General features: G+C 44.5%; 1 protein-coding gene across 1 annotated transcript in view; it reads left to right on the top strand.

The window, feature by feature from the left end:
• SIM2 (SIM bHLH transcription factor 2) overlaps positions 1 to 12,584 on the top strand; it is a 52,110-nt gene that overhangs the window by 9,337 nt on the left and 30,189 nt on the right. The window contains exons 2-4 of the mRNA XM_055313517.1: positions 44 to 126; positions 3,229 to 3,318; positions 10,551 to 10,659. Of these exons, the coding sequence (XP_055169492.1) occupies positions 44 to 126; positions 3,229 to 3,318; positions 10,551 to 10,659 (282 nt within the window). The remainder of the gene's footprint in view (positions 1 to 43; positions 127 to 3,228; positions 3,319 to 10,550; positions 10,660 to 12,584) is intronic.

Below are 12,584 nucleotides of genomic sequence, written 5' to 3' on the forward strand. Positions count from 1 at the left end.
AGCTGCGCTGGCGTTTACTGGTTTGCTTTACTCCTCGGTCCAGGTTTAGGAGACGCGTGGGGACAGCCATGCCGCGCCGGGCCCCTGGACAGCGTCGCCAAGGAGCTGGGATCGCACTTGCTTCAGGTAAAGCCTCCTTAGCCTCCAGCCGCCTAAGGAGCGCTGACCTGCGCGCGGTTTGGGCTCCCTTCTGACCCCATCACCCCAGTCTCCAGGTGTCCCTCCCCAAGAAGCCCCGGGGGGTGGGGGGATCCAAAGGCCACCATCAGGCTGCAGAAGTCCCGAGGCCAGAGACAGCTCCTGGACCTCGAGGCAGTTAGCTACTGACTCCCCCTTCTCCCCACCCGCCCCCTTGTCCAGTGCATCCTCCTTGAAGGCGGGGACTGGGGGTGGACTCAGCTCAGCCAGAGTAACCTCCAGACAGCCCCCACCTGGACCCCGCATCGCATCTCATCATTCCCAGCCCCAAGACTCACTAGCCCCAGGACTCGCTAGCCAGCGAAATCTAGGCCTAGGGGCGCCGGTGGACACGGGTTCCTTCCAACCTAACTTCCCTTAGGGAACTTTTATGGAGCATTTGCTCTGTGCCAGATGCTGTGCCAGGCGCTTGAGCCAAAGAAGTAACGATCGATCCATCGGGCGCTCTGAGCCGGAGTGTGGTAGTTCTAAAGCCCCTGACAATCCTATATGTTGGGGGGGGGGTGCAATGAAAGGAAGACAGCATCTATAATAAAGTATTAACAGTTAGCATTTATTGAGAGTTTACTACTGTAGCATCCTGCATCATCACCTGCCCAGAGGAGGTTCTGTTTTGAACTTCGCTTTTTCCGAAGGAGGAAATTGAGGCACAGAGAGGTTAAGCAGCATGCCTGAGGTCACACAGCAAGTGCTGGGGCCTGGTTCAACACAGTCCTTCAAGTCTTGAGTGCTCCAGGTCACGACCTGGTGGGGCCTCGGGGTCACCTGGCTCGTGAAGGGAAGGAACCCTTGCTTGGGTTGTGGTCAGCCGCTTAGAGCCCTCAGCTCAGAGTCTTTTAGTCCAACTGGTAAACCGCTCCTGGCGGATTTGGCCCGCAGTGTCTGCGACTCTAGCCCGGTAAGCATGCGCACGACCGGCCACTTCCAAGTCAGCGGCCGGCGCGAGGTGGGGACCTCAACGCCTCTTGTCTCAGAATCTTTCAAACGCCCTTTACAGAGCCTCATCAACGATCCGATTCATTCCCCCCACCCGTCATTTGTCTCTGCCATCGAAAAATGCTTACCGAGAGCTGTTTTGCATTTCCTCCTTCTATTTTGTGTTTTCTTTAAAAGAAAAAAAAAGTTGGCGGCAGCTTGCAATGACTTGGGTCAGCGAGTCAGCCAAGAGCTCCGCATTTCGAAAAAAGCGGATCTTTTTGAAACTCCTTTCTCCGAGTGCTCTAGTATGATTTTTTTTAACATTTATTTATTTATTTATTTATTTATTTATTTATTTATTTAAATGCATGCTCTGGGGAAGAGACGATCTCAGAGAATATTTAAAACCTGAAGCTTTTACAGCATAAAGCAAACGATGTCATAGCCAGGCCCGGGAAATGGCGCTCTTGGAGTCCTTCCCGTGCCCTGCGATCACCCCTTTGCTCACTTGCAGCTCCGGGCGCAGCGGTCTTGTGCTTGTTTGATACTCCAACATATTATAAGTGACACTAACATCAGTGACAACTTCAGTCAAAACCAGGCGGGCACAGTCAACACGTCTAGGTTCCTCCACCGTGCATTTCTTTAATTCAGGAATGCTGGGTGCTTGGGTGTGTTTACAGTAAATGTACATTCAAGCGAATTGGGTCATTTGCAGCTCTGAAGGCATACTCAACATTTTCCATTAAGGATATTATTTTTTTAGTTACTGCTGGCAACTTTCAGAACTTAGTTATGATAATTTTTTCTTTTTTTTCTCGTATGGCTGACCGTCAGATACTGTTTCAATAAATGTATCCCTTTAATGATTTTGGAGTTAAGCAAGAGAGCAAAAAGTGCCGAAACGAAACGTTTATAATTTTAAAAACTGCCGTATAGTTTATATTTTGGAAACGGAATTTAGCTGGGAAAATATTTTGTAGCTGAGTTAGAAACAAGAAAGGAAGGCTTATAATCAAGATGTTGATTTCAACCTCAGCATAGGTTAGGGTGATGATAGTTTAGTTGGCAAAGGATTTTTACAGTAAAACTGTATTTGAGACAGCAGAATGTAAGGATATCTTTCAAGTTTCATTTCTACCACATTCTTTTTAGGCCCCCCTCCAAAGGGGGGTAAATTTAGAAAAACCGAAGGTAATCTGGTTTCAATTACATGCTGTAAAAATAGAATTTGTGGCCAGAAATTAATTTGGAATATTTTTTATGGGGGCAGCATTGTGGGTTGTATGGATCTTTCACCAACTTTATTGCTTTTCTTTGGTTCTGGATCTAAAATATGAATGGGTAAATAAAAATGCAGTTTCCTTTTTCAAAAATAATTTAGTCTTTTTATCCTTGCCACATATAAATACAATCATTACCTTTTTATTTGTCTTAATTAGCTCTTAAATTTTTACTTTATTTTTTTGAAGGCTAGCCAGCTTAGGCAGTATCATTTAGGTAGTTTTAATTTTTCAGAAATTGATCCTTTTTCTCCTTGAATTTTGCAAAGGTTATTTGATCTCTTGCAAATTCTAAGTAGTTAATTCTGTAGACATAGTCTGTTAAAATAACCGGGTATTTTATTTTCAGGGGAGTGGTAGTGTTCGGAATTTATTATTCAAATGGTACTTACGGGTAACTAGAAAATTGTGGCAAATAAAGCATATGTCCTAGCGGTATAAAGGACTGCCAATTATGACATAAAATGGTCTATATAGTGGTAGGTTTCCCCCTAAGAACCATAGAACTCCGGATTTGTGCTAAGTGCTAAAATAAACCCTAAACAATAAAGCTACTGCATTTAAACTGAGCATGTGAGGAGTTCTCAAGTGTTTTGCATGATTTTTGTGATGTGGATGTAAGATTGTTTTTAAAGTGCTTTAAAAGCGTTTGAGAGCCTGGCCCCGGGAATTAAGGCTTCGGTGTTGTAACCTGGAATCACTCTTATGGCCCTGGGCTCCGCTTTGCATTTAACAAATACGTATGGATGATAATATTTTATACATTCCTCCACTTCAGTGACAGTACAATTATCAGATTTCACTCTTACCCTGGCGCTCTCTTTTACAGACTTTGGATGGATTTGTTTTCGTGGTAGCGTCTGATGGCAAAATCATGTATATATCGGAAACAGCTTCTGTACATTTGGGCTTGTCGCAGGTAGGTATTACCTATCTTTATTTACAACCAAAATATAACATTAAATGTTGGCAGATCTTGACAGTCTTACCCAGCTTATAAATGATTCTATTCAAGCGTCTGCTTTTGTGGATGAAATAATCCAAAATGGCAAAATCATCTTCTTAGGCCATCCCGCAGAGCTTTTCTTCATGTTACATTTCCTGGTTTTACTTTCTTTTTTTTTTTTTTTTCCTTTGGGATTAATGACCAGTATATCTTTGCAACAGTCAGCTTTGTTCTGAGATTCCATCTGATAGCCTGGACTCTGCTTCTACAGTAACACTCGGCCACTAACAAGAGCTTCACAAAGGGAGGTTTTTCCGTCTGCGCTTGCTGGGCTGCACGTGGTATTGTGAATTGCCATGAAAGCGAGAGGAAAACTGATGTTGAACATGGATTTTATGCAGACTGTGCTTTGGGGAGAGAGAAGGGGGGGTAGATTTATGAGTGTTCACATGGAATTCAGGGTAATTTTTCCTGAGTTTTTCCAGTTCAGTGGTCGTTTCAGTAAAGCATTTTATATGCTTGTGATAGAAACTCATAAAACCCAGTTTACTACTGTTTTGCACAGCAAGGGCCTGTTTTCTCTAGAACATTTAAATATTACCAATTTTTCTGGAACTGTCCTCTAAAAGGGGGTTCATCCCGTAAAGGAGAAAGGTGCGCTTAGCTTTTATCTATTCCCGTGGTGCCAAGGGTTTGGGGGAGAATTCAGCAGCAGTCTGGGCTCCTCGGAATGGGGGAGGGGAGGAGTCTAACTGATTTTGGCCGTTCACGTTTCTGGTTTAAGGAGCGTGGATGGTGGTTCTAAAAGTCACATTTTTTTTCATACATATAGGGACTAAATGTTTCTTTGCATTGTGAATTATCAGAGTGCTTTTTTTTCATTACGACTGAAGACACGCTAGAATTAATTAGAGACAGGAAATGGGCTCCCAGGAGGCAGATGAATAATCCGTATTGCACCAGCCCCCTCAGTAGTTAAGCCAAAATAAAACGTGCCAATTAACGGGACTGGGGTGGGTTTTTCTTTTCTTTTTTTCTTTTCACTAAAAAACAAAATTACCAATTTGGAAAACTGCATCTAGTGTATTCCTTTTCTTTTTCTGCCAATGCATTTTTTTTTAAACTTGCCACTTGTTTACAACCTTCTCTTCCAATGTGTGAATGTCCTTATTCATGCCCAGGGGGTTTCTGTGCCTGGGATCCTTATGTAAAATCCTTTAAAGAGAATTTCATATTAAGATTATTTAGTGTTTCCTTTTCTCTTACTCTTCTCTTCCTTTATGAAACCAGGTCTCCGGGTTAAAATTTGCTAAGGCTTGGCTCTTACACTTTTATGGCTAATGGTATCAGTATATTTGTAGAATGGGAAATACTGTGGGAACATGAAATGTAGTATTTAGATATTTTCCAAGGTTGTTAATCTCTGAATTTCCACCTTGCCCTATTTAGAACTACCTAAGGCCCTTTCGTTGTAACCAGTCTGGTTTCTAGCCCTAATTCAATCTGTGGCCGAATGATTTTGAGCAGATTACCTAATTTTTCAGTTGTAATTTATCAGGCCTTTGCTTAGTCTTATAATAACATCACAAACAAGATAAAACATTTCACATCCCTTAAAAATGACTGAACAATGATAAAACAGATAAAGTCACTATTTTCAGATATTAAATTTGGATCTGAGCTCCCTAGTAGTCAAAGCAAAAAGGGAAATGCAGTTAGATGGTTTTCATTGTCTGGTAGGGCAGGCACTTAACCTCTCTGAGCCACCACTTAAATAAGAAAATACTGCCTGCTTTACCTCTCTTTCAAGATTGTGATAAGAAATCTATCAAAGTGCCCATTTTATGTGGTTTATAAATCATAAGGAGCTACACAAAAGCCAAGTGTCACCAGAGTTTCATTAGAACTATACTTCAAGTAGCACAAAGTTGCTTCAAAGAGTGTCCTGTGGTGGGCACATAATAAGGTTGCTTAGTCCTGGCACATCCTAAGGCCCCGTGTACATTCTGGGACATCCCCGTTCACTCAGTCAGGCATAAGCTTCTAGCATCCTACATCTCGCTCTCAATCATTTTTCTCTTTTTTATGTGGGAAATGAAACTGATTTATATGAGCACAGTAATCAAGAATGAACAAAATATTGTATAGGTGACAAATCTGCCTCCTGTTCAATGATGAGCTCTACAAAAGGAAATCTAAGCAGAACCCCAGTGAAAATTATATTTCCTTTTGGTTATTAATGCAGAAATCAAACTCGGTGTCACAATTTTGAAAGGAGAGGAAATTTATTTATTCATCAGAACTACAGAGAGAGAGAGGCAGAGACATAGACAGAGGGAGAAGCAGGCTTCATGCGGGGAGCCTGATGCGGGATTCGATCCCAGGACCCTGGGATCATGACCTGAGCCAAAGGCAGATGCTCAACCAACGAGCCACCCAGGTGCCCCTACACCATCATTTTTCAAGAATGTTGTAGAGATGCCTTTTATCTGTGAGAAGTGTCATTTTAAAAAAGATAAATCAAACTGTGTAGAACGACTGATTTTTTTCCCTCCTGATCTCTTGGCGGGACTGTCTCACCATCAGTCTCCGGCTACGAAAACACTCGAATGCAGACACGAGCCCTCGTTAGTGTCTGGGGAGTGTTCCATGCTGAACTGTTTAAATAAGCAACAACAAACCTTCCCCTCAAATCTGCCTCCTGCTCACGATTAACTCTGTAGAAAGAAATCTAGGCAGAATCACAGTGTGTATTTTTTCCTGTCTTCTCTACTTAAATAGTAAAATGAAGTATTGAATAGGATGTCAAATACCCATGTTCTCCTTTAAAAAAAATTTTTTTGTATATTTTGGATTATTTTTATCAGTAGGAAAAAGTCAGGCAAGTATGTCAAACATGAAAACTTTATTAAAACAGGCTTAAGGATTTTTTTTTTAATCCTCAGAGATGAAAGTGTTAAGAAAATTCCGTCCAGTAGGCCGAGGAACCCTTTAAACAGATTTTCTGATGAATAACGAGAGTACTAATAGCTTATATTTACATAGCGTCCTTCTGTGTTCCAAGAACTTTCAATTACTCTCAATGACATTATCTCATTAAGTAACAACATCTTTCACATTAATTCAGGGTTAAACTCTATGGTAGCAGCTCCTGGGGAACCCAAGCTCTTAGGCTGTCATAACTTTGTGACAATTCACAGCAAAGTGGTGTTTTTCTAAAAAACAACAACAACAACAACAACAACAACAAAACCCCTGCACTATCTAAATAAGTATCTGAATGATCTACTTGAGAGTATAAAAATGATTCTTTATGTGTTAGAAGCCCATCCTAATTCAAAGCTTTTTATTGAACTTTTTAAAAACAAGTATTGGAGTAAGGAGTCGGGCAGAGTTTATTATTTTTGCTTTTAAATTAGTAAACATGGTGATCCTTGCGACATGTCAGACTTGACACGGTCCGAACCAAGGAGTGATGGAGACAACCACAAAATGCAAGTTGCCTCCTCAGCCCACGGTCTGAGTGTTGGGAAACAGAGTCAGGCGTCAGGCTTGAAAATCCTACTTGGTGTGTGCGCACACAAATGACACATAATAATTCAGGTAGTCAAATTTATATCTATTTGGAAGAAGTAGAGTTGGGGAAGCACTCTTTATCCACACAAGTTTATTAGATGGTTAGTTCCGTGGTTTTTTGGTTAATGTAATTAACTTATTTATGTTGGAAGGAGGAAAAAAACCCTGTATACCTGCTGTGTATTTCCTCTGACTCTTTATAAAAGTATCCCAGTGGTTTACATTTCTTCACTAAAGTCGAACACGCTATGTAGCATCTCAGTAACTAATATAAATTTGCAAATAACTATAGATATGTGTGAAATAGCCATTTGTGAGACATATAAAGGAAAAATGTAATATTTGAGATTGCGGCCGGAACCTCAACCGTAAAAATAGCCATGGCATTGTTTGGGGCCATAAGACCTAATCCTTTCACTTTTGAAATAAAGAGAAAGGACAGCGTTTTATGTTTGTTGACATAACTTGAACCCTGAAACCCAAATCTTTTTTTTTTTTTAATGCTTAATTTACCATAGTCAGCAAAACACCCAAAGCAGAGTAATGTGTGTTTCCAGAGTACTGGGTGACTTTCCCCTTCTGACCCAGAATATATCCATTTAGTGCTGTATTTATCATACGTAGTTTTCTTGGCAGGAAGGAAAGCTATTCAGCAAAACATAAAAACGCTCTTAGTAGGAAAGCAATTCATTTTGTAGTTAGCAGGGTTTTACAAATACTAAAATATCACATTGAGGGTCTGTTTTAATAAGGTTGATGTATGAGACCTGGGAAGTTTTATAGCGACAACCATATATATTTTTTTTTGTGTGAGGTAGTCACATTTCTTTCAGCCACTCAAAAGCACGAATAGATATGTAAATACAGGAAACACCATGTCAAGCATAATTTTGAGTCAAGGTCAGCACTGTTTTATCATTCCAAAATTTGTTCTTTAAAAACATTTCCGTTATTTGAAGACCATTTTACTTCCCGGACAGCCTTGGAGTTTATAATTGAATCAAGGATTCAGAAAATCAAGCCTCTTAATTCATGGACCCTCTCTCTTCTCGTACTCCAAACGCATGTGGCAAGAATGGGGTCTTTGAAGACAGATGAAGCTACTTTGGGATTAAAACACAAATCAAATCCCTGTAAGGACAGATGCGAGTCGTTTTGCAAGTATATAAATATACTTTCTCTAAGAAGAAGACACTTTTTTCTGATGAAGAACTGAGAGCAAAGTGAAATGCTCATTTTTTTCCCTAAAACCATGAGTAAGGGAGAAATGATAGGCCAACACATAAAAAATTCAATCTTGTGACTTTTTCATTTTAAAAATAAATCATTAAAAAAATAAAAAATAAAAAATAAAAATAAATCATTGAGGGACGCCTGGGTTGCTCAGTGGTTGAGCCTCTGCCTTTGGCTCAGGTCATGATCCCAGGGTCCTGGGATGGAGTACCACATCGGGCTCCCTGCAGGGAGCCTGCTTCTCCCTCTGCCTGTGTCTCTGGCTCTCCTCTCCCTCTGTGTCTCTCATGAATAACTAAATAAAATATCTTTAAAAAATAAAAGTAAACCATTGAAATTGTGAATCGATTGAAAACAAAAACCAGCCGGCTCTGTTACTGATTAGCCAATCCCTTTCACAAGGGAGGTTCACAAAGAACCTCCATCATTGCCCCCAGGGAAGGCGAGATGGTCCTGTCCTGAATGGCTGACTTAACTGGTTTAAGTCCGTTGGTTGCTGATTTTTGGAAAAAATTTTAAGGATAAATAGAAATGATTTGAAAGAAGAACATTTAGTTCTTAATCCTCATTGTTTTTTAATCAACTCTCATAATAACTGTGGTCGTAGGCAAATCCCCTTTAGGGCCATTAGCGCAAGTGCCAGGTTTGGGAGGTGAGTGTGTCCAGTGGGGAGGTAGGGAGGCTCTCTGTAACAGGATTCTCTCCCTTCCTCCGTTGGCATAATATTGGAAAGAAACATTCCATGAATCATGCAGAAAACAGGACTGTGAAAGCCGTTTTAGGGACAAGATTAGTTAGTGGGCCAGAAACATAGTTGGTTCTGAATAAAATAGTAACTCATACGTCTTAACAAATTAGAAGAACTGGCCAGAGGACTGGGGTAAATTACTTGGTCCCAAGTAAAGAGCCGATGGCCTGGATGCTAATTTGGACCGGTGGCTCCCAGGAGACCTTGTCCATTAAATTGCCTGGCTGCGGTTGCCCTGCTGCGTGAGGTGGCACGGTCCGCGCTGCCCCTTTGCACAAGATCATGTTATCTCTGCTCTGATTGAGACCAGTGACAAACACGTAGCATGACACACTTAAAAATAACGAGGGGGTGGTTACGGACAAGGCACTCACAAGCCTGCCTTTGCTCTTTTAGCTGGCCCTCCCGCCGTGGGGCAGAGCAGAGAAAGTTCGTCCGGCCTGCCCACGGTTCTGTGCTGTTCTCCCGTGCTTTGTTTCTTCCACACTCTGGGCTTCAGGGCTCCTCCCGGCTGTAATGGAAGAGCCCTCACTGCCCTGGGCTTCTGACCAATCCCGGGTGCACTGATTCACTGTTCTCATCAGCACTCTTGGGTCTCTAAAATAGGATCCACTCACTGCTACTCAGAAGGCCCTTTCTGACAGTCATAGTCTCTGGAACATTCTATGGCACTGCCCATCTTTGGATGGGTAAGGGTGTCCAGGTCTTGAGACTCTCTAACTTCCCCTCTCCCCGCACTTATGTTTGGGAGAACAATAGAAGAGTTCTCCAGTTCAGGCATCAAATCACCAGGGACCTCGGTGGAAAGGTCCCAAAGCTGGAGTTTTCCTAGAGACTCCCGTACCTGCAAAGCAGGGTCCTGTCCAACATGCACGTGACCTCCAGGCCTGCCATCGCGTCCTCTGCAGGGTGTGCCTGGAAGTAGGTAGTGTCCAGGAGCTGGGGTAGCAAGCCCCAGAAATAACCACCCTGTCATGTGGCTATCTGGAGTGGGCCCAGACTTTCCTGCAGGTCACCCGTGGGCCGGAGCCACTGGGTCACCCAGTCATCCCAGATTCAGAAGGTTAGGGACACGTTTCTGGCAACGTGTGAGAGGCCTGGCGGTGCCTGAGGGGCACAGCAGCTCAGCACTGAAGGAGAGAGGGCCTTTGTCGGCCGGTGAGCCCTCCTCAGGTGCAGTGGAGCCCCCGTGGCTCCCACCTGCTCAGCCTCTGAGAGGACGTGGCTCTCGCAGTGACCGTGGTCTGGCCAGGTGTCCCGGCCTGGCCCGTCTCCTCAGGCAGCATGGGAGTGAGGTGGAGGGCAAGGCCCTGGCTCCAGTCTGTTGTGAGCTGCCTCCTGTATAAAGGCTACTGCCCAGGGCCACCAGGTCACCCCCCTCCATGGTCCACCTTTTCCTCCTTCACGGCCCAGTTCCTCCTGCTTAGGCCTGTCTTGGCTTTGGGCCCCAGTCCCCACGTGGGAGACGGTTCAGGGCGCTGCTTGAGAGAAGACACGTGTCTCTGCATGTGGAGAAGGTGTGCGCTGCGAGCTGAGGTCGAAGCCCTGTCCCCGGCAGTGCATACCTCCTGTACACCTGCCCCTCCTTGGCCCCCCTCCCCGGGCAACCCCGAGAGGACTTCTGACCCTCCCCTTCCCTCTGCGGCAGGTGGAACTCACGGGCAACAGCATTTATGAGTACATCCATCCTTCCGACCACGACGAGATGACAGCGGTCCTCGCGGCCCACCAGCCTCTTCACCATCACCTGCTCCAAGGTATTTCCTCCAGATGAAAAGAAACCAGAATAAAAACCAGACGAAGCTCTTCGAGGTGACCTGAGGGTCTCGCTTCCCATGCTGCCAAGGGGAAGCGTGACTGGGGCTGCCCAGCTGGGCCTCTCCAGCAAACACACGGCGTGGGGATTTGCTTTGATGCCTCTGGCCTTTGAAGCAACACTATTGATCCCGTTTCTCGTGCCAGAGACCATGACAGGCGCTGGTAGGAGGTAAAATGAAGTGGTCGAAGGGTTCGACCCTAATGCACCCTTGGGACACAGGTCTAGACCTGGGCTTCTTAACCAGAGGGTCCCCCAGAGAACTCAGGGGGTCTGTGAAACTGCGTGGGGAGAGTTACATCTTTATCTACCAGGTTGGCATGTGGCATTCCCTTTGCTTCTAGATTATGGACAGTATGGCTCCTCACTCCCACTGGCACCCGTGGCTTTGCCAACAATGGGAATCCCACCCACTTTCATTTCACTTTACAGTTCTCGCAGGTATTTAAACTTAGCCCTCATGTGCATTGCTGCCTCGAAATTTCTGGAGTTACGAGGCCCGCTACTGGATCGTGTTCTTTAATGCGTGGATAAAGCAGCACATTTATAACCACATCACCACTTTTTTTCCTATTAGGGTAACTGTTTTCACTACAAGTTGGTTCCACTTGTGATCTCATGTATTTTATCTTCTGCACTTAAATACGTTTTTCCGGGTAGGAATCTGTGGGGCTTGTGCCATGGCACCATGAATCAGTTAAGAAGCCCTGGTCTAGACGGAGGCAGGTCCACCTCACTGGCCTATCTCCATGTGGGGGACACGATCTTCCACCTGACAGTACCATTACTACACATGCATGGACTGGGGTCTTCCTGTCGTAATTGTAGGGCCATAATGTGGCGTGACATTCGGTGGAGGATGTGAAGCACATCGTTACACAGATGAGTCACTCCCTAAGTTATACTTGCAGTGCATGCTAGGAAGACACAGAAGAACTCGTTCTGGGGCCCTGGCTCTGTAACTCCCTCTGACAGACCAAAGAGACCAACTGGCATATTGATCAATGGCTCTCTTCTCTGCTGTGAACTCTGGGATCCCAACGTGGCCCCAATTCCCCGTAGAACAAAATGCAAAGGAAGAGACACCAAACATGGTAGACTGGGGTAGCCCGCTGGAGAAAAACTGGGGTTCCACTCTTACTGCCTCCTCCTGAGAAGGGCCGTTCTCAGGCTAGAAGGAGAGACTGCAGAAGAGCACACTGTTTTATTTTATTTTATTTTTATTTTTAAATATTTAATTTATTTATTCATGAGAGACACACAGAGAGAGGGAGGCAGAGACACAGGCAGAGGGAGAAGCAGGCTCCGTGCAGGCAGCTGGACGTGGGACTCGATCTGGGTCTCCAGGATCATGCCCTGGGCTGCAGGCGGCGCTAAACCGCTGAGCCACCCAGGGATCCCCGAGCACACTGTTTTAAAACCACCTGCGGGAACAGCTCGGTGGCCCCCGTGTTCTTAGCCCCAGACATAGTCACCATGAGTCTCACTCTTCCTTACCAGCGAGAGAGAGCTGCTAAGCTAGTTTCTGATGAGATGCAGGCTTCCTTGCAGCTGTGGTCTGTTGACTCATTTTTTAAAAAGATTTTATTTGCCTATTTGAGAGAGAGAGAGTGTGTGTGTGAGGGAGAGAGAGCACGAGCAGAGGGTGGTGCAGAGGGAGAAGCAGACTCCCTGCTGAGCAGGGAGCCCGATGCAAGGCTCGATCCCAGGACCCTGAGAGCATGATGACCTGAGCCCAAGGCAGACGCTTAACCGACTGAGCCACCCAGGTGTCCTGCTATGGTCTGTAACTCTTAAGTCCTTGTAAACAGTCTGGCCACATCCATGCACACAGATAAGCTCTGAAGAAGTAATTTCTAGCAAAAT

Source organism: Nyctereutes procyonoides, unplaced genomic scaffold, assembly GCF_905146905.1.
Source record: "Nyctereutes procyonoides isolate TBG_1078 unplaced genomic scaffold, NYPRO_anot_genome, whole genome shotgun sequence".
In the NCBI taxonomy this organism is placed as follows: Eukaryota; Metazoa; Chordata; class Mammalia; order Carnivora; family Canidae; genus Nyctereutes; species Nyctereutes procyonoides.